At 61.6% G+C, this 21,948-nt stretch overlaps 1 protein-coding gene across 2 annotated transcripts in view; it reads left to right on the top strand.

Moving 5' to 3' along the window:
- The window catches only part of PPP2R2C (protein phosphatase 2 regulatory subunit Bgamma), an 81,631-nt gene that overhangs the window by 45,704 nt on the left and 13,979 nt on the right, over positions 1-21,948 (top strand). For both annotated transcript variants that reach the window (XM_081105021.1, XM_081105020.1), the window contains exons 2-6: positions 2,119-2,216; positions 4,249-4,414; positions 5,668-5,780; positions 9,449-9,626; positions 21,080-21,244. In XM_081105021.1, the coding sequence (XP_080961147.1) occupies positions 2,119-2,216; positions 4,249-4,414; positions 5,668-5,780; positions 9,449-9,626; positions 21,080-21,244 (720 nt within the window). The remainder of the gene's footprint in view (positions 1-2,118; positions 2,217-4,248; positions 4,415-5,667; positions 5,781-9,448; positions 9,627-21,079; positions 21,245-21,948) is intronic.

Here is a 21,948-nt window from a genome sequence, read left to right as displayed (position 1 = left end):
TTATGCATATGTCCACACTCATCACACCATATACGTAAAATACATGCATTTCTGCGTACCCATTGTACCTCAGTAGAGCTATTAAAATATGTATTCATTACAGAGAATCTAGGAGACAGAGAAGTAGGGAGAGAAGGGAATTAAAGGAAGAGAATTAAAAATATCTCAATCCAATCACCTAAGGCACCTCTGCTGACAGGATGGAAATCTCCGCCGGGCTGTCTCTGCCGGTGTGTGTGCTGTTGGCGTGGCTGTGACCACTGGTCTATATAATGAAGAACATTTTATACACAACTTGACACCCCACTCTTTCCCCCTTAGGGGTGCTGATAGGAAGCAGCAAGAATCAGTGCCATGTCGGGGACCCAGTGCTGCTGGGCTGTGGCCCTGGCGTGTGGCTCTCCGTGTCCCTGGGCGAGGCCGGCCTCCCCACGGTGGGGCGGGGGGGGGGGCAGGGGGGGAGGGGGCAGTGCCAGCACCGGGGCCTGACCGCACCCCACTCCCACCTCAGTGCGCGCTTCCCAGGAGCTGCTCCCTGTGTTGTCTGTGTGAGTTGAGTGCAGGGCGCGTTCCTCTTGACCAATGCGTCTGTCCCGCGTCATCTGCTCCCCAAACGCCTCTTCCTCCTGCTTTCTTTCCCGCCAAAGCGGGCGTTACCTGCGCCTCGGGGCCTCTGACGGCCACTGGACAAGAGAAACACGTTTATTGACTAACAGCGGGAAAAGCCCTCCAGGCTGAGAGCAGCTGTGGAGACAAGAGGGAGCCCGCCTGGGAGTGGAGCTGTCAGGATGAGGGGTGGAGGGAGGCGAGGCTGGGAGAGAGGGCGTCCGTTACTCTTTACCGAGTTAAAAACAGGGCACTCCCCGGCATTCAACACTGACTATTTGCAATCACGCATCTGCTGATGCTGCTGATCGGGGCTTGTTGGGCTGGGGACCTGCCTGGGCGCTTGGCTGGGTCTCACACACTCGTCCCCTGTCCTCCTCCTCCTGCCCTCCCCCCACCCCCACCCTCGGGACCGATGGGCTCGGGTCACCTGGGCAGGTCCTTCTCCGGGCAGTGGCCCAGGCCCGGCTTGGTGGCCTGTCTGCTGGTGTCCCGCAGGCCCAAACAAACCACAGGGCCCAGCCCAGGGTCAGGGTGGGGGCAGCAATGCTGGGTTCCGGCGCAGGGGAGGCGGGGGGAGATTGGGCTCCTGATGTGGGCTGCCTCAGGGACCGCTTCAGGCTCCGAGATCTTTGCTTTCCTCTGACATGATGGGGGTCGTTGGAGGCTGTGGTGCGGGCTCCTCTCGCTGCCCTCCCTGCTGAGGCTAGCCCAGCCGGGCAGGGCGGGGCCGGGGGAGCCCTGGGAGGAGCTGTAGGCCTGCGCAGGGGACAGGCAGAGAAGGGGCTGGAATGGGCATGAAGACTGAGCCAGTGGGATGAGGGGAGAGGGGACGGAGGTCGCAAGGGGGAGAGAGAGTCAGGCCGGCCAGCAGAGGACGGAGCTGCCATCACCGAGAGTGGGGGCTGCGCAGAGGAGGGGGTTGGAGGGATGAGGATCAGGATTGGGTTTGGGGACCAGTGGAGGGTTTTGAGCAGAGACACGCCATGACTCAGGTTGCCCATCGCCTGGAAGCTGTGGGAGAACAGAGTGGAGGGTGGGGCCCAGGAGGCGTGGTCTGATCTGCGGTTGTTGAAAGTAGATCCACGGTGCCTACGAGTCCCCACCAGGAATGTGAGGGTCACGGGCCCGTCCAGGGGAGCTCAGTGGGGGTGGGCAGGAAGGGGTATAGTTGGTCTCAGTGGCCCCCAGAATTGGGCTAGTGAGTGTCAGGTTTGCATCCCAGTCACCTGGCGGGTACAGGAGGGAACCCTCAAACTGCTTCTGGGAGGAGCAGGAGGCAGGAGGGAAGGAGACAGGAGGCAGGAAGGAGCCGGAGTGAACAGGTCTCTGCCCAGTGGCCAGCGGGGAGGAGGGGGCAGGTGTCTCCCCACCCCTCAGGCTCCTGCTGCCTGGTGGGGCCCCACTTGGGGGTGCAGGGCCTCTGGGTGGGGTGAGGTGGGCCCAGTTGTGTTGAACAGCATGGGACTGGGTCCTAATGAGCCTCGCCTTCCTGTCTCTCTGCCCCCCCAGCCGATGTCATCTCCACTGTCGAGTTCAACCACACGGGAGAGCTGCTGGCCACGGGCGACAAGGGTGGCCGGGTTGTCATCTTCCAGCGGGAGCCAGAGGTGCGTGGGGTGGAGGGCAGGGCCTGGAGGGGGGGGGGGGGCCTGGGACAGGGGCGGGGCCTGGGGTGGGGGGCGGGGCCTGGAGCAGGGGGGGGGGCTGTCTCAGCAGGTGCCCCCACGGTCCACCAGGATGATCCCTGGGGAGCTTGCTTGCCTCCCAGCAGGATCTCGGGGCTGGCTGGAAAGGGTGCGCGGGTGCAGGGCGGGACCGGGCAGCTCTGGGGCAGGGAGGGCCCCTGGTCCGTTCAGCAGATGTTTGCTGGTTGCTCACTGTGTCCTGGACCTGGAGACACGGGACCAGCAGAGCCAGGCTGCCCTGGCACAGTACGGGCGCTTCCCATCCTGGGCGGAGGGAGGCTGTAGGCTGGCCCTCGGGCGGGGGTGGCGGTTTTGTTTGTCTCAGGCCCCAGAGCCCCAGCCCCATGGGTGGTCCAGCGGAATTCGGGTAAGACAGGCCGCCTGGAACACCCTGCCTGGGTGCTGTTTCTGAACCACTGGAAGAAAGGGGTGATAAAAGGCCCCATTAATTGAGCACCTGTTACATGCAGATACCTTGCCACCTTCTCTACGCACTTCCCATGTACCCTTGCTGCTCACCTCAGCGGGTGGGGGCTGACACCGCAGTTTACAGACAGGGTCACTTGGGGAAGTCACGCCAGCTAGTGAGCACAAGCCAGGATTGAAACCAAGACTGTGTCCTGTCACCTAACAGCCCTGCCTCTGAGGGCGGCGCCCGCGTCAGACACCTGCTGCATTACATGCTGGATAAGGACGTGGGGGAGAAAAGAGGGGGGAAGAGGGAAGGATGTGGGGGGAGAGGACCGCATTCAGTCCTTCACCATCATCCAGACCTCACCTGTGTCCCCCGTCACCTCCCTGGGCCCCAGGGGGGGAGCCGTGCTATCATCCTCCCCACCTCACAGCCTCACAGCCGGGCTGGAGCTCGGGGTGGAAGCGGCTAAGCAAGGACTCCCCCGGGACGCGGGCAGCCCAATCCGTTACCGCGGGGCCTGCGGCAGGAGCGAGCCGACTCCGTGAGCTCCTAGGACGCGCGTGTCCCGGGGTTGGCCGAGCCCAGCCTCCTTTCTGCCGAGCTGCGGAAGAAGGTTCGACGGGGGGTGCCAGCGCCTCGGCTTTGAATTTTTCTCCTTTAATTGTTGTTAATCCCGGTCCCACTGGCCTTAGTCACACCCAGTGCTCCTGGGACACGGAGTGATTGGAGGCAGGGAGACTGAAGAACTTGAACGCGTTCTGAAAGCAAGGCAGGTGTAGACATTTGGCAGTGGGTGCTTTTTAAACATTCCCCGGGAACGTGACATTGTGCCGGGTAAGTGCCTTGGATTTGCTGCCAGGCGGTGAGGCCTCTGGTTAGTGTCATGTTGTCCCATAAACTTGCTGTCTCCTGGGAAGTGGCCCCTGGTGCCCGGCGTGGGCTCACCAGCTCACTAGTTTGGGGCTCTGCTGCCCACGCCAGGATGGGACCCCCAGCGAGGGCAGCCGGGAAGCAATTCCCTACCTGAGTCTGACATGACGGGGCACTGCCCGGGGAGTCACTTCAGAGCATGCTCAGTCCTCACGTCCTGCCCCATGGACACGAGGGCGTGAGGAGCAGGCCACAGCCTCAGCCTCTGGGACAGACGGACCCCGCGGAGGGAGCTACATGTAATGGACACGTGGCCTAGGCAGGCTCAGCCACCCCTGAGCCTCCACTTGCTGACCTGTAAAATGGGGAGTCATGGTACTCAGCATGGAGGGGCCTCGAGGACAGAAGGAAGGTGAGGCGTGAGACGCACTTAGCTCAGTGTCCACAAATGGTAGGTGCTCAGGAAACAGGAGCTAGCTTGTCCTACAGCCACACGGCAAGGAGATGAAAAAGCTGGGTTTCCGGTGACCCTTGGTGGGTCCAGGGGCAACGCTGGACGCCCGGTTGCCATTGCTGTCGGGCCACCTTGGGTTTAACCCCTGGGCCCGGCTCTTGCCTGTTCCCACGCCCCTGCCGTCCTAGCTCAGGCCCCATCGGGTTTCCTTGCAGAGTAAAAATGCGCCTCACAGCCAGGGTGAGTACGACGTCTACAGCACCTTCCAGAGCCACGAGCCGGAGTTCGACTATCTCAAGAGCCTGGAGATAGAGGAGAAAATCAACAAGATCAAATGGCTCCCTCAGCAGAACGCCGCCCACTCCCTGCTGTCCACCAACGGTGAGGGCGTGCCTGCGTGCGCGTGTGCCTGAGTGTATGTGTGCCCGAGCATGTGTGTGTGCAGGCATGTGTGTGTGTGTCTGAGCATGTGTGTGTGTGCAGGCATGAGTGTGTGTGTCTGAGCATGTGTGTGTACAGGCATGAGTGTGTGTGTCTGAGCATGTGTGCCTGTGTGCCTAAGTGTGTGCATGCAGGTGTAGGTGTGTGATGTCACGGTTTGCATCAAATGCTATTTTCACCGCACTGACACGGTCGGTGAGCGTTTTCCTCGGTCTTTGGCTCCTAAAAACCACATCTGAGTAGGTGTAAATCCCACGCGGTGAACGTGCCCCTGTCCCCGCCTTCCCTGTCGGACACGGGCCATCCCATGGGGATGCGCAGCGCCCTGAACATGGTTGTGATAGTCTCCCCTGGGGTGGGCTGACACTCCCGAGGGAGGAGGGCCAGGGAACACGGGGACACCCGAGGCAGACTTGGTCTCCATCTGCCCCTCAGACACAGGCCACCCTGGGAAGAGTGATGGCGCCCCCCCCCCCCCAAGGCCGGCCGCTCGAGGGGAAGGCCATAGCCAGGATCCCCTCTTCCTTGGGGACCTCTGTCTGTTTTCTCTTAGGGCCTTCATCTGATTGGACGAGGCCCACCCAGACTAGGGAGGGTGATCGGCTGTACTCTGTGGGTTAAATGTTACTCTCATCTCAGAACACCTTCACAGCCACACTCACACACGTCTGAGCAAAGAGCTGGTGCCTGCGGCTTAGCCCAGTCGACACATAAAATAGGCTCACAGCTGCCAACTTATTCTTTCGATGATGTTGGCGGATGGCAGAGAAGTGAGGCTTCTGGAGAGTGGGTGCTGGTTCGGGGAGGGGTTGCTGCTCGGAAATACAGGGCCTCCCCTGGGCGGGGGGCCTCAGGGAGGGGCTTGGAGACGCTGGAGCTGCGTCAGGGCCGTCTCTCTGGGGGTCGGTGACAGACTGATCACTCCCCTGAGCGTGCCGTGCCCTTTGACCCAGCAGCGTCACCGTGGGGACCGTGGTGAGGAGCGAGAGAAGGAAGGCGGGTGCCCCACGCGTGGAGCTGTTCGCTGGGGCCGTTTACCGGGGAGGAAATTGGAACGAACCACCGCTCCCAGCACAGGGTGGCGGCCGAGCGAGCTCCGGGCGGTGCGTCTGTATCTGGGGGACAAGGGCGGATGGATGGCCCATTCTCCGTGTTAATCGTGGGTCTTGTTTCACTTTGTTCTGTTTTTAAAGACAAAACCATCAAATTATGGAAGATTACCGAGCGAGATAAGAGGCCCGAGGGCTATAACCTGAAAGATGAGGAAGGGAAACTCAAGGACCTGTCCACCGTGACGTCACTGCAGGTAAGCAGCCGGCTAGGGAGACGGCGGGTCCATGGTTCCTTTATTAGCGGATGAGGATAGTAGGGCCCGAGGCCCTGGAGAGTTGAGCCACAGTCAGCGCGGACCCTGGCTGCGGTCATCTGCCTGCTCCGTGCCTCCATGTCCCCACCTCCAGTGGAGATGACCTTCTCCTGGAGGCCTCCTGAGGACAAGGTGCCCCACGTCCATAAAGAGCCTTTCAGCTGCAACTGAGGGTGCAGAGCAAGTCTGCAACCCCTTGTCACACAAAGAGGGAAACGGGCCCAGAGAGGGGCAGGAACTCGCCTGAAGCCGCCCAGCTAGTGAGTGGCAGAGCCAGCGGAGAACCCATGGCTGAGCTGAGTGGACTCCGAGCCCTTTGCCGAGGGGCAGAGCGGGGCCTGGGGCTGCGACTCTTGCAGCTTCTATGAAGTCTCAGCCTCCAAGATTGCCTTTGATTGACAAAGAGCCCGCGGTTAAGCCACGGAGCCGTGCGAAAGCCAGCCCAGCCCTCAACATGATTCAAAGGCCAAAGGACTCCTCTCTCTCGCAGCTGCGGGACCAGAAGAAAGGGTTCCATGGAGTCACGGGCCGGGGTTCAAATCCTGCCTCTGCCACCGCTTGGCGGTGTGATGGGGCGGGGCTCCAGGCTCCACAGCCTCGGTTCTTCATCGGGAACAGGGGTGAGCACTGTGGCAGGTGTGCCTTCAAGCACTCTGGCTGGCACAGCTCGTTGAACCCTCACCCAAATCCTGTCACGTGGCATTATCACCCCCATTTCACAGACGAGGGAGCCGAGAGCTGGGGTCCAAACCCAGGGCAGGCTGGCCCAGAATCGGCATCCGTCTGCTCTGACGTGGCCAGGAGGCCCCTGCCTCACGGGAGAGCTGCAGGACGGTCAGTGGCGTCCCGCGGAGGACTGTGGAGAAGCCGGCCCCTCCCCGTGCAGCAGGCCGGGAAGCACACGGTGCCGCCTCCTCTGTCCCTGGCTTCCAGACACCGGGAGCATAGTGGGTGCTGCGGCGTGCTTGCTGAAGGAGGTGCTGACCCGGATTCACCATTCGGCGCACACGCTTATCGAGCCCCTAGTGTGTGCCAGGCCCAGCTCGAGGCACTGGGAGGCTGCAGTGAACATAGAGCCCGCAGCAGCATGAGGCCCAATCTTCTTGGTGTCCCAGGGCCTGGGACAGGCCTGCCTCAGAGGAGGTGGCCGCAGGGGGTCCTGAAGGAGCGGGGACCAGTGTCGGGAAGTGATTGCTCTCTTCAGCTCCAGTTTGCACATCCTAGCAGACTTTTAAAAAATATTTTTTTATTGATTTCAGAGAGGAAGGGAGAGGGAGAGAGAAACATTAATAAGAATCACTGATCGGCTGCCTCCTGCGAGTCCCCTACAGGGGAGCAAGCCCGCAACCCGGGCATGTGCCCTAACGGAATCGAACTGTGACCTCCTGGTTCATAGGTCAATGCCCAACCACTGAGCCACGCCGGCCGGGCCGTTCTAGCAGAGTTGGAAAGGCTCGTTCCTGTCACATGAAATGCCGTCTCCCTCAGTTCGTTCCTCAGCTGCGAGTGCGGGCTGCTCTGAGCTGCCTGGGCTGGGTGGGGTGAGCGCCTGTCCCCGGCTCGCAGACAAACTGCTCCCCACTCTGCACTGCCGCTGGGTGGCTGTGGGCATCCCCCCCCCCCCCCCGCACCCTGCCACCGCTCCCGCCTCAGTTTCCTCGCTGGCAAAATGGAGATGATGCCCCGCTTCTTCGCACGGAGCACCCGCGAGTTGTCATCAATACGAAGTGAGATCAGTGCTGTTCCCAGAAGGAGAAATAAACGTTTAAACACGGCGGCCTCCAAATGAGCGGCGAATCGCACAAATAAATCTGAGAAGGCAGGGAAGCCCATTATCTGGGTTGTCGAGTAAAGGGAGTGATGGCGTCCCGCCCCCACCGCCAGCCCCAGGCAAGTCTAGGAGGGTTTCCTCTGGTGGGAAAGATGCAATTATCACCTCTTGATGGCCTGGCGTCTGCGGCAGAGCCATGGCCCACGGGAATCTCGTTTATTTCCCTCCCAGCATCAGAGATGTTCTTGTACGTCCCACACATCCCGAGACGGCACTTACCATAAACTGAGGCTGCGGGAGAAAGGGGGCCGCACGCGGGTCCTTCCTCCCGCCTAGCACTGCCCGAGGACTCGCTGTATTAGCTCTGAGCAGGCACCAGCCTCACCCCCTTTACGGAAAGGGGAACTGAGGCCTCCATGTTACCCAGTGAAGGCAACACTAGTGAGTGGCAGGGCAGGTTGTGAAGCTGCAGGCAGGTCTGTCTGCACCTTTGCACCAGGAACCCTCAGGAGCAGTCACCCCAGCTTCCTGGCCCGACTCGCATTTCCTGACCCCGTGACTTGGGCAAGTTGGGTTCACCTTGGCATCCAGTCCTCTCACCGGTGATGTGGGGATGGCAATGCCAGCCCCATTTCCTGGGCGTCGAGCCCAGGCCAGGCCATTGTGTCTGTCTGTCCTCGCACCTTTGAAATCTCAGTTTCCTGGAGTGACACACAGCAGTGTATGCTGAGCCTGACAGAGATGTGGTGTGTGCCAGCCCTACCTACCAGGGCAGCTGCCCTTCTGGGGGGCTGTTGCCTCCAGATCCTGCAGGAGGAGTTGGGGTTCACTAGCTGTCCCAAGGGGGGGGAGCGTTCCAGGCAGAGAGCACGAAGGGAAGCAGAGGCGTGCATCTGATACTGTCTCGGGGATCCTCACACGTCCGAGGTGGGAGTTTGTATGAGTGAGGCGAACACTGATGGCTCTAACAGATGACCCGCATTGCAGGGCAGAGCACACAGAAATGCAATTCTCGCCCTGGCCGGTTTGGCTCAGCGGATAGAGTGTTGGCCTGTGGACTGAAGGGTCCCAGGTTTGATTCTGGTCAAGGGCACATGCCTGGGTTGCAGACTCGATCCCCAGTGTGGGGCGTGCAGGAGGCAGCCGATCAGTGATTCTCTCTCATCATTGATGTTTCTATCGCGCTCGCCCTCTCTCTTCCTCTCTGAAATCAATTAAAAAAAATTTTTTTAAATGTAATCTCACTGCTAGCAAGGTGCTCCTGCAGGGACACAGCCTCCTGCCATTGCATGTGCCTCCATCCCTAAAGGTTGGGTCTTCACCTTCCTTCAGTGGAAGGAGAAAGAGGAGAGAAAAGGCACACCTGCCTCTTAACCACCTTGGCCCCGTAGTGCCAGGCATCACTGTACTCACAGTCCATTGGTCAGAACCAGTCATGTGGCCACACCCAGATGCAAAGGTAGCTGGGAAGTGTAGTCCTTCCCTGGGCAGCCACTTGTCACTTCCTGGTAGAAGGGATGCAAACGTTTGGTGGGCAGTCAGCTGACTCTGCCATGGTACCTTCTCATTCCATTTGAGAGATGAGGAAATTGGGGTGCGAAGGGGTTCAGTCACTTATTCAGAGTCACATGGTGGGCTCAGAACCAACCCGGGGAGGCCAAGCGAAGGAGGTGGGCTTTCCTGCCGGGCCGGTGGCGATGGACATTGGCCACGTGCACTGCTTATTTCTGACACGTGTGGATGGCTGCCCACGGGTGCACGCCCCGCTGTGGCTGCCTGGCCCAGGCGGCCTGCCCCCGGCAAATGGCCCTGCTCTGACCTGCCCTTCTCCGCGTAGGTGCCCGTGCTGAAGCCCATGGACCTGATGGTGGAGGTGAGCCCACGGAGGGTCTTTGCCAATGGCCACACCTACCACATCAACTCCATCTCCGTCAACAGCGACTGCGAGACGTACATGTCGGCCGACGACCTGCGCATCAACCTCTGGCACCTGGCCATCACCGACCGGAGCTTCAGTATCCTTTCCCGCCGCAGCCGCCGGCGTCTCCTGCGGTGGCTCCTGGGTGGGCTGGCTGGCTTGTAAGCGAGCTGGCTTGGGGGCTTCTGCTTCATTCAGCTTCGGTGAGTCCACAGGGTGTGAATGACACGCAGACGTGAGCCCATGCTGAGAATGTATGAACACTTTAAAACCACGGCTGTGAGGGTTACATTTGACCCCTCGCCTCCTCCTCGCCAGGGTGGCCGTGATCCCCGTCACCCTGGGACCTTACCAGGGATGAAGGAGGAGATAAGGTCCTGGGGTCACCCCTCCCAGAGGAGGGACAGCTGATCCTCCAGAGACCGTCCACCAAAGGCTCCTCTGGACCCTCCCCGCTGGGGTCCCACCCAGGGCTAAGAGTGACAACTAGGGTGTCAAAAGCCCAGCCGGATGGAGTCGGGGGCCCTGCTTGTGGCTCCCCGCGTCTGGGCAAGCTAGGGGCAAGAGGATTGAGTCCAGCGCCCACCAGCTGGCGAGGAATGAACCGTCCATACACGAGCATGGGCCTGGGGAAGGGCTGCAGTGGAGAGAGCAGGCTGGTTGCTAAGCTGTCCCTGTTCTGAAGACTGATATAATAACAGTAATTACAGCGAGGCTCTTGTGTAGCATTAACACTTGTTAATATTAACTCATTTCACCCCCACAACAACCCCGTGAGGCAGGTACGGCCACGATCCTCCTTTACAGATGAGGAAACTGAGGCACCGGGAGCCCAAGTGAACGTGCTCAGAGCCCACTCCTAGCATTGGTCGCACCTCCAGCCGCCGAGTCTCGTTTCCAACTCCGACACCAGGCTGCTCTGTGAAGGATGGGGCCCAGATGGAGTGCAGGAGGCCCTGCTCCTGCTGCCCCTCTGCAGCAGGCGGACATAAACCGTCGGTGCAATAAGCAAGGGGAGCATCCGGCAGGCGAGCAGCGAGCAGGCGGGCGGTGCTGTGGGAGCGAGTGGGCCAGAGAGCACATGGGCGCGTTTTTCTCCGGCCACGATTCGCCGGGCTGCAGGTGCAGGGTGGGTGGAGAGAGCCAGGGCAGCGGTTTTGCCAAGTGCACAGGCAGACATGGGGCTGCTGGTGAAGGCAAGGAGTGGAAATAATCACTGACCCCAGGACCTGTCAGCTGAGGAGGCGAGGGCTGATGACAGGAAGGGAGCGTCTGGGGATTGGTGTCCCCATGGGACCTGGGGGCTTCCCTGGCTGCAGATCCTGCCTGTGTGCAGCCTGATTTGTTAGTTGATCAGATATAGAAGCGTCCAGGCCTTGTGGGTGGAGGAGCGTGCGTGGCATCGCCTGCCGGCTGCAGAGTGGGGCTCCGGCAGCCTCCCTGTGGACCTAGGTGCCAGCTCGGCAGACGGAGGAGCGATGGAGTCTCCAGCCCGCGGTGGCTGTGCAGACCTCCCCTGACCGACCGGTTCATCGGGGAATCAGGCTGCGTGTGGCCCCCCGTGCGGCCTGCTGCTGCTTGACCACCAGTGAGAACACGGGGAGACGGGGCACTGTCCATGGAGCCGCCTCCGCTGGCCGGGGGGTGTCAGGTGGGGCGATGGGTCCGATAGCAGCCGAGCGATGAGAAAGGTGTTTCCTTTCCAGTGGGGGGCGGCGGGGGGGTGGGGGGGGCGTCCACAAAGCTGTGACTGGCGGAGCTGGGCACCTGCTCTGCATTTGAGACACTCTTTGAGCACGTACCCCCCGGGGGACCTGGGCCTGGGGCCTCCGTCCCTCTAACTCCGGTCCTGCGTCTTGCCTTGTCCTGAGGCTGCTGATCAGTCCTCAAGGCCGCTGGGAGTTTTCTGCTGCGTTACCGTCTCCTGTGTCCAAACAGGAACACTTCCCACTTACGCAGAATTAATTTTTAGCAAAGGTTTTCCAGGGAGAGGAAAGCTTTTCTAATCAGGGAGAAGAGTGGGCACGTTTGGACCATTTGAAGGAGAAGAGCTGACTCAGAGGCCTTTCTCTGGCGAATTCCAGAACCAGCTGCTCTGATCAGAGGGAGGGGCCCTGATCCTCTGCCATGTCCCCGGCACACGCAGGTGCCTGCCGTAATCTGCCACCAAGGCTGACCGTTAGGGGTCCCCCAGCTTCGTTCTCCCTCGCCCACAGAATGGAAAGGATGCAGGCCCTTCCATCCTCCCCCGATGGCTCTGGAACCGTGTGCTGCTCTCCATCCATCAGAGGCTCAGCTTGGGCCACCCCAGCCCTGCCTGGCCATGGCCTGCATCCCGCCTTGCCCAGCCAGCCAGCCAGCCCACCGCAGTGAGAGTGGCTGACCACGTCGGCCGCCTGCCTAAAGCTTTTAGTCGCTTCCCATCGGCTTCTGGACAAAGTCCGAACCACTCAGCAGTGTCCTATGGTGCTTGGTGACTGGCCCTGCCCACCTCCCCCGATCCTGGGCACCAGGCTGGCCCACACCTTCAGGCCACTGGGCTTCCCTTCCTGTCACAGGGCTGGGCCAGTGCTCTGCCTTCTGCTGGCCCTTCGCTGACCAGCCTTCTCCCTCTCGTAGCCGGGCTGGCTCCTGTTTGCTCCCTTTGCTCGGTCACCTGTGCTGTATCCACTCTGCATCCCTCCCAGGCTGGTCGGAGCCCCTCTGGGCCCCCCTCCCTGTCCCACTGGGCATCACACTGGGCTTCCCTCACCTGTTACTATGCCCACGCCCCCATTTCCAGTGGCACCCTGGGGGTTAGGAGCCCAGTCGGCGCCTCTCTGTATCCCCACATGTAATGCAGGGCCCGCACATAGTAGGTACTTGTGAATGGTTCTGAATGGAGTGAGGAGGCTCACAGTGTCCAACTGGTCCTGGGATGGAGACTCCCCCCTGTGAGTCTGGGCTCCAAGTTGCTCGGTTCCCAGACACTACAGAGGAGCAGCCTGGGTGCTGGGATCTGGACCCCTGGGCTCGGTTCACTGCTTAACGTCCTGGGCCGTCTGTTCACACGAATGTAAACTGGGCCAAATTCCTTAACGTGAGGACGTTTCTAAGAAATAAAGGAGTCAGTCACTAGTTGGGCCCCAGCTGGTGGCTGGCAGCATCTTCCCTCTTCAACAACAGCCCCCTGGGGTAGTTACAGCTCATTCCCTGAATTCCTGCGGGTTCTCTGATTGTGTGTTTCACCCCAATGCCGTCTCCACATCTCTTTAAACCACCGCTCGCATCCTTCGGTACCAACATTCTGAGACCGTTGGGCAGCGCTGGGTGAATTTTCTCGAGTGCGATGCGTCTTAAAGGTAACAGGTTGCACAGGCGGCCTCAGCCGAGGAATCTTTGCTTTAAGTTTAGCACCGGAGGATTGCAAAGATGGCTCCATTGATTCTCCCCCTGCCCCCCCCCCCCCGAGTGATTTCTCCTGGCGGAAGCTGGCATTGCACCAGCCCTCAGTCTGGAACAATGTCTAATTCCTGTTTCCTGAGCAGATCCCGAAGCGAGGCTGGGTGGTGGGCCAGCAGTCAGGGCACAGGCTCCAAGGCTCCAGCACAGCCTGAGGGAACAATGCAGGGGACCCGCCAAGGCTCTCTGCTGGCGAAGCACCGAGAGCCCCGGCCCAACCACTTCAGTCACTCAGCCTCGCTGTTCCCATCCAGTCAGTGGGCTGTGCCTCTGGGGCCGGGGCTGGGCGGGTGGGGCCGGCGAGTACAGGGCCTGATGTGCCCTAGACCCACGACCCACTCCTCCACGACCACGGTCGCCTCTCACAGGTGCCTCTTTTCATGCTCCCGCAGTGCCACTGTACAGAGGAGGAAACGGGGGAGCGTCTGCTCAGAAATGCCCCAAGTCCCCAAGTCCGAATCCCCAACATCAGTTTTCCGCTCGGAAAACCTGTTGTTAAACCGTGACAGCCCATCACTGCTGCTTTGAGGCCTCCCCAAGGCCAGGCGGGTCAGCCTCCTCCACTCTGAGTGTAGTGCGCTGTCCATGGTGCTGACCCAACTCCCAGCACGCTGCCCAGGGCACTGACTCCCTGTGCGCTGTCCACGGTGCTGACCCAACTCCCAGCACGCTGCCCAGGGCGCTGACCCAACTCCCAGCATGCTGCCCCAGGGCACTGACTCCCTGTGCGCTGTCCACGGTGCTGACCCAACTCCCAGCACGCTGCCCAGGGCGCTGACTCCCTGTGCGCTGTCCACGGTGCTGACCCAACTCCCAGCAAGCTGCCCAGGGCACTGCCTCCCTGTGCGCTGTCCATGGTGCTGACCCAACTCCCAGCACGCTGCCCAGGGCACTGGCTCCCTGTGCGCTGTCCATGGTGCTGACCCAACTCCCAGCATGCTGCCCAGGGGCTGACTCCCTGTGCGCTGCCCACGGTGCTGACCCAACTCCCAGCAAGCTGCCCAGGGCGCTGATTCACCACTCCCTGTGCGCTGTCCACGGTGCTGACCCAACTCCCAGCAGCAAGCTGCCCAGGGCGCTGACTCGCTCCCTGTGCGCTGTCCACGGTGCTGACTCCTCCGGCAGCCAGCCCTGCAGTCGTCCTCACCACCTCCCACACACCGGCCTTGCTCTGTGCCACTTTGTGCCAGACGGCGTTCTAAGCACCTGGAACATGTTAACCTACTTAATCCTCTCAGCGACACTGTGATCAGATATTATGAACACGCCCCCCTTTTTTGTTTGGCTTGTTTTTGTTAATCCTCACCGGAGGATATTTTTCCATTTCAGAGAAAGTGGAAGGGAGGGGGAGAGAGAGAGAGACAGAGAGACAGAGAGACAGAGAGAAACACTGATGTGAGAGAGACACATTGATTGATGGCCTCCCACATGTGCTCTGACTGGGCCCTGGGGGTTGAGCCCACAGTCGAGGTATGTGCCCTTGACAGGAATCAAACCGGGGACCCTTCAGACTGCAGGCTGATGCTCTATCCACTGAGCCAAATGAGCCAGGGCAACGTGCCCCCCCATTACAGGAGGAAACTAAGCCACAGAAAGGTTAGGTGATTGACCCAGAGTCACCCAGCTGGGCAGTGGCAGGGCCTGGGAGTCAGACTCCGGGCCTCTCGTGTAGATGGTCCTTTCAACTCTGAGAAGTGGGTGCACTGCCCGTGGCCTTTCCTCGCCCCGGCCACGCAGACTGCCCATCAGCCCCCATGATGGGATAATGTCTCCTGGCTCTTGTTTTGGATTCTAAGGGAAAGCGGGTGCTTTCCACATCGCTGCAGGCCACACTGGGACTGTTGGTAACACAGGTGGCCGCTGTCTGTTTCTAACGCTTCCTCTAATGGTGGGGACGTGCCACTCCGTGGTGCTTCTGATCCCTCCTGCCAGGCCTCCATGGCATGTCTGTAACACGCTGCTGATTAAAACTGGTCGATCCCAGGCTGCAGCCCTGTCTGCCTCCCTCTCCCTCCCTCCCTCCCAGCCTGCCGCTCACAGCCCCTCAGCCCCATGCCTCCCCCTCACATGGATCACTCCTCCACCCTGGCCCTCTGCCCGGATAACTCCTGCTGGCTCTCGGCCTTGGCTTAATGCCGTTGCCTCAGAGGACCCGTCCCTGACTCTCTAGACCACTCCAGGGCCTTGTTATACACCCCCTCACGTGCACCCTGAGTGTCCCTCCTGGAGCAGCGCACATGGGTCTGATAGCGGGTTTCACTGCTGGGTGAGGAGCCCCAGGAAGCCAGGACGGGGCTGCATTGCCCTCGCTCAGAGCCAGGAAAAGGCAGCTACTTGGGAGTGTGCCCAGCTCTGTCCACCTTGGGCTTCCCCTCCCAGGTCTCAAACCCAGGCATGCAAGTCAGCACAAATGCTCACAGTGACATCCCCGCCCCCCCCCCCCCCTGCAGCTTTTGCAACCTGCTTCATTTCCTGTTGTTTTTTTTTTCCCAGAGGAAGAGAAAGGCTGATTTTAATTTAGTTAATGAATTTATTGCTAAAAGTAGTAACCATGTGCTAGGGCCTTTGACATGTGTCGTTTCATTAAATCTTTACTGCAGCCCTGCAAAGCAGATATTACCAACCCATTCTGCAGATGAGAAAAGCAAGGCACAGAGAGCTTGGGGAAGTTTCCCTAAGTCACACAGCTGTTGTATAGTGGGGTTGGGCTGTTGTGTCTGGATCTTTATGGCTCAGAATCCAAGGCTTTCTTTCCTGTCTGAGCATCTAGGAGTCATATACCCCGGCTGTGGTAGGGATGTGTAGACTGGCTCACCACCCAGAGCAACCACACAAGGGGGTCAGTGGGCTTGTGCAGTGAGCAGTTATGCAGAAAGGCCCCTCTCCCATGGCCCCACCTGCCCCAGCAACCTGGCTGCTTCTCCCTGAGCAGACTACACCGTCAAGGTCAAGGTTCTGCGTGGAGAAGGGAAGAAGGCTGAATTGTGACCTCCCCACCACCAAAAGCTGAAGTCCCCATCCCCAGGGCCATCGGAAGGTGGGCGTTCAATCTTTAAAGAGGTGATGAAGGTAAATGAGGTCATTGCAGGGCCCTGACCCAGTAGGACTGGTGTCCTGATAAGAAGAGACTTGGACACAGAGAGACACCAGGGATGCGCACACAGAGGCGAGACTGTGCGAAGACACAGTAAGAAGGTGCTGTGTGCAGGCTCAGGAGAGAGGCCTTGAAGAACCCGCCTTTGCTTACACCTCGATTGTGGGCTTGTAGCATCGAGAACTGTGAGGAGATAATTCTCTATTGTTCAAGCCACCAGCAGTGGCGTTTTGCGTGGAGCCTGGAAAAGCTCATTCGGGCCAGGCTGCCAGGAGCCCTCCTGCACGATCGGCCGTGGTTCGGCCTGAGTGCTCACAGCTCCTGCTTGTAGCCTGGCCATCGTCAGGAGAAATTTGCTGGAAAGAAAGCCGCTCTGCTGGCTGTGCCCGTGAGGCCGCCTCCACGTGGGGGAGGGAGGCCTTCCGGGGCACCGGCACACCCAGCGTCCCTGGGGCCCGTGTGGGAGGCCCCTCGTGGCCTTGGCAGAGCTGCCTCCATCCTCGCGCCTCGGCTGCTGTCACCATGGTAACAGCCTCTCCCATCCCGAGCGTGTGTTCCTGCCGAGACATCTGGATGAAGCACGCTGTGCTCAGTTAAATCGATGGAGCCCAAGGCCGCATCCTGCTCGTCACTGAGCCCGCCCGCTCTCGGCGTCCACCTTGCGGAGGACAAGCCAGTCCAGCGAGCCCAGCAGCAGTGCCCTTGGGGGTGCTCACCCCCTGGGGGAGCTGCGTGTCCCGTGGAGATGCAGTTGCTCCCGGACAGAGAGGCAGCGGGAGGAGCCCGGGCGGGAAGTCAGGCAGCCAGGGTCCCGCCTCTGCTCTGCCACCTCCGTGTGCAGCCAGGGCCTGCCCTTCCTGGGGTCAGGGTTGGGGGGGCCCTTCCTGCAGGGGGGCTGCCTTCACTAGCTCCGGGGCCTTGGACGTGTCTTCTGCTCAGTCAGCTGCTGTGTTTTCAGAGTCATGTGCTGAGGCCTCGCCCCTAAAGCCATCACGGCGTCGGTTACTGCTTATTGCTTCCTGGAGTCAGCGGGCTGCTCCCCAGTTCTCACCTGAGCCCCTTGCAGAGTGAGCCAACCACATGCTCCCATTTCCTGTCTCGACTGCTTTATGATCAGCAGGGATGTGCCTAGTGGCTGGGCGATGGCCGTTTCCACCCGGGCCCCGTGCAGGTGAAGGGGACCGAGGGCCACTGGGAGCCCAGGGACCTCCCACGTGACGTCCCGCAGGCCCTCCAGGGGGATGCACGCAGCTCTGGACTGAGGGCCGGCGACGGTGCGGGGTGCTGGGGTGGCCTCCTCCGGCTTTGGGATGGCAGGCGATGCCCTTGGCAGCGGGAGTCGAAGGAGTTTCTATAAAAATCCCTGCAAACCCGATGACTGCAGGTCCCTTCCCTCCCCTTCCTGTGTCCGTGACAGGAAGCGCCACAGACTTCTCTGGGGGGTTGGGGGGGGGGACCAACCCCTGTTTCTGAGCTTTGCTGTGTCCCCAGGTGTGGCTGAGCCACGGTCAGGGGACCGTGAAGGGTCTGGTAGGCCCAGCAGGTGCTGGTGTTCCCTGTGGACCGTGAGGCCGCCGCCGAGCAGGGTGGAACCCAAGCCCTCCCGTAGGGATGCACTCGGGCCGAGGCCGAAGGCGACCAGCGCTGGGATCGGCCGGCGGGAAGCCCAGGCCTCGGAGGCTGTTGGCAGAGGGTGGGGAGCTGCCCTGGCTCCTGGCTGGCGTCTCGGGGCTGGGGGCGCTGACACGGGATCCGCTGGAAGAAGCGGGCGAGGAGGGGTGTAGAGGGCGGAGTCCACGGTCCTACCCGGTGCCCATGCCATTCGCCAGCTCCCGGCGGGCAACCGGGGTGGCTTCCCAGCGCGGATTTCTGCACACTAGGGGCTTAGGCCACAGAAAGCTGCTCCCTCCGGGCCTGAGCGGAAGTTGGAGAGGAAGGAGTGGGCAGGGCTGGATCCTTCCGGAGGCTCCGTGAGGCTCCTCTGCCTCTTCCGGCTCTGGGGCCAGGGTTCCCTGTGGCTGCGTCGTCCCGTCTCTGCCTCCGCTGTCCTGTGTCTTCTCCTCTGGGGTCTCCTACAGGGACACTTGTCGTTGGACCCTGGGCAGCCCGAATCCAGGATGACCTCCTCTGGGAGCCTTAGCTGGATTGTGTCAACAAAGGCCCTTTTTCTAAATGCAGTCGCACCCACGGCCTCTGAGGGTGAGGAAGTGGGTGTGTTTTGGGGACACCACTCGGCCACTGCGCTGGAGAAAGATACCTGCGCTGGGAGGGGGCCTGAGGGAGTCCGCCTTCTCCCCTGGGCACGCCCAGCCTGACCACCCCGTCCGCCCACCTGTGCTGCCAAGCCTTCCTCAGGGTGGGGTGGGGGGCATTCCTCTCCCCGAAGTGCGGCGGGAGTTTGACAGCAGCCCACGGACAGGTGGGGGACAGTGAGATGGACAGAGCACGGGTGACCCGTCCCGCTCGGCCAGGGGGGGGCTCGTGATGAGTCAACTTACGCTCCTTCCCAAGGGAGGTCCGTCCTGCCGAACCTCCTAGAGCCCCGTTTGTGGGGTTCACCGCTGCTCAAGGACCCAGGAGGGGGCTGGGGGTTCATCCTCGCAATGCAAGAGCCCCCCTGGGTCACGCCCAGCCCCTCATTCTGCACCTGGGGAAACGGGCTTGCAGGAGGGACACGGCTTTCTCAGGTGGCACTGCCATTCCAGAGAGAGCGCAGACCAGCCACCCAGGCCAGAGCCCGGGCTCCCAGCCCCGCACGGGCACTGCCCCCGTCAGGGCCGCTGCCACGGTCGCTGTAGGACCAAGTGCCTCTAGGCTCACAGGCGTGTGGCCAGCGGGGTGAGCCAGGGGGAGTGTCCACGTGTCCGTCTGGGGCATATTGTCGTGCTGCCTACCGAGGCCCCTTCTGCACCTGCTTCCCTGTCGGGAGGCCGACCGCAGGCCCCGCTCTGTGATAGGACTAAGGGGGACAACAGGGACAGCCCCCTCAGTCACTAACCCTCTCACACAGGGCGGAGCCGGGCCGCGGGCACGGGCAGGTCCCCGGGGGCTGAGCCGAGGTCTTGGAGCGGCTGGGTAGATGGTCGGGTCCTGAAGGATGCCATCCGGCCGCAGGGGTGCCGGGCGTGGGCTCTGGATCTTGGGGTTCAGAGACACACATTGACCCTGACTCTGGCTTTGTCTCCCTCCACCAGGGCCACGTGGAAATGCAGGCTCCGTGCGTCACACCTGTCTTTCCCCGGCACCCACTCTGTCCAGAGCCCTTGTTTTGTTAATTCTCACCTGAGGATATTTTTTCCATTGATTTTTAGAGAGTGGAAGGGAGGGAGGGAGGGGGAGGAGGGGAGAGAGAGAGAGAGAGACATTGATGTGAGAGACACATTGGTTGGTTGCCTCCCTCATGTGTCCCAACCAGGGACAGGGATTGAACCTGCAACCCAGGTACATGCCCTGAACCAGGAATAGAACCCGTGACCCTTCAGTGCACAGGCCAGCGCTCTAACCACTGAGCACACCAGCCAGGGCAGAGTCCTTTTTTGAAACAGCAAGAGAGGGTCTGCGAGGCTTGGGCAGTGAGAGCCTCAGTCCTGGGCTGTCGGCGGGACGGCGGGCTGATGTGGGCGGGTTCGCGTCACAGATGCTGCAGCTCTTCCTCATCAGCCTTCGGTCTCATTTCTCGCGATTTGATCTCTGCTTCGTATCGCGCAGAAAACCGCCGTTTCCAGGGCAACCGCGTCAGGCGGCAGTGACAGTGCCCCTGGTCCTCTGCACGTTTCCGTGTGATTCTGAGTTTGTGGGGAGCGCGGTGCTTCCCGGGAGGCGGGGTTTGAGCGCCAGCAGACCCTCCTGGGCCCCTGACGCACAGGGTCAGGGTCTTTCTGACGGTTATAAACTCTCCTGTTCACAGCAGTTTCCAGAAGACGCCCCTTTCTACCGAGAGGAAGCAGCTGGGACAGGGGAGGGGCTGGCGGGAGGCGAGTCCCAGCGTGGCCGCGGGTGTTAGTGTCTCGCAGTGATGGGCAGCTGGCAGGCACTGGGCTCTGAGATGCGGCCGGCGGTGTGCCAGGGGCCGTGCCTCTGCTAGTCTCCGCCGCAAGCCCGCGTAGGAGCTGTTAACCCATTTCACAGGCGAGGAAACCGAGGCACTGAGAACCGGGTCTCGTCCTCGGTCCCACGTCCCCTGGCCGAGCTGAGCCCGGGGCCACCGCACATGCAGAGGCGGGGCCTGGGACGGCCCCTGGGTGCCCAGCCGGCGCTCCACCACGCTCTGCCTTCTGCCGCCCCTGACGGGAGGCAGGCAGAGGGGCCTCATGGGTGGCACTGGCGGGGCGAGGCTTGGGTCAGGAGGGAGGTGGCAGGTCCAGGCTTTTGGGGACAATAGACGGGCACTCAGAAGGGGCAGCCAGTGGGCATTGCGACATGCAGGCCTGCAGCTTGGGGACTCTTTGGGGTGGGTGTTTGTCCAGGGGCTTGGGGAACGGAGAGGTAGCTTAGATGTGGGGTATGTCAGGGAGAGGGGGTGGGGAGACCCCAGGTTATAGAGGTGGGGGACCCCAGGGTGTAGGGTGGGGGACCCCGAGGGTGTAAGGGGGGGGACCCAGGGTGTAGGGTGGGGGACCCAGGGTGTAAGGGGGTACCCCAGGGTGTAGGGTGGGGGACCCCGAGGGTGTAAGGGGGGGGGGACCCAGGGTGTAGGGTGGGGGACCCAGGGTGTAAGGGGGGACCCCAGGGTGTAGGGTGGGGACCCAGGGTGTAGGGTGGGGGACCCAGGGTGTAAGGGGCGACCCAGGGTATAGGGTGAAGGACCCCAGGGTGTAGGGTGGGGGTCCCGAGGGTGTAAGGGGGGGACCCAGGGTGTAAGGGGGGGACCCAGGGTGTAGGGTGGAGACCCAGGGTGTAGGGTGGGGACCCAGGGTGTAAGGGGGAGACCCAGGGTGTAAGGGAGGGACCCAGGTGTAGGGGGACCCAAAGTGTCGCTCAGGGAGGGGGCAGCCACACCTTCCTTGACGGCCCAGACATCGTGGACATCAAGCCGGCCAACATGGAGGACCTGACAGAGGTGATCACGGCGTCCGAGTTCCACCCGCACCACTGCAACCTCTTCGTCTACAGCAGCAGCAAGGGCTCCCTGCGCCTCTGCGACATGCGGGCGGCCGCCCTGTGCGACAAGCACTCCAAGCGTAAGCGGGGTTCGCGGGGAGGCGGCGGGCGGAGGGCGCAGCGGGTGGCTGGTCGGGAGAAGCAGGTTCGAAAGGGGGCGAGGCTGCTGAGGGGTCGGCGTGGGGGAGGATGGAGAAGACACTGTGGGCCCCAGGGTGAACCCCAGGGTGGGCCTCAGGGTGGGCCTCAGGGTGGACTTCAGGGTGGGCCTCAGGGTGGACCTCAGGGTGGGACCCGGATGGGGCAGCAGAGGTGGGAGACGGCCATGCTGGGTGGAGCTGCAGGCTTTGCCAGGTGGGATGGGGACCGGTGACCACAGTGTGGGTTGGGTTGTGAGTGAAGGGGGACCTTTCCTGGGACAGGCGCTGTGGGCGGGGGGCCGGGGACGGACAGGCACGTCTTGGACACAGTGAGCTTGAGACCCTGGCACTGGGCAGCTAGGTGCCCGGAGTCGGGGCGAGGTCTGGCTGGAGATGGTGGGAAGCTGGGGCCAGCAAGGTGGCCCGGGGCATGTGTGTGTGCGTGGCTGGGCCATGCTTTTCCAGGTCTGCAGTTTGGAGGCTCAGACAGTGAGCGAGGGGTTGGCAGCTGGTTTCTCTCTGGAAGCTCTGGGAGAACCCGCCCTCACCTTCCCCAGCTCCCGGGCCGCCTGCACCTCTAGGCTCAGGGCCCCTCCCCGCCTTCGAAGCCAGCCCTTCTGGTGGCCTTCCTCTCCCTGCATCAC

This window comes from Myotis nattereri, assembly GCF_964212035.1.
Source record: "Myotis nattereri genome assembly, chromosome: 1".
Lineage (NCBI taxonomy): Eukaryota > Metazoa > Chordata > Mammalia > Chiroptera > Vespertilionidae > Myotis > Myotis nattereri.
This window is presented reverse-complemented; position numbering and strand designations above follow the sequence as displayed.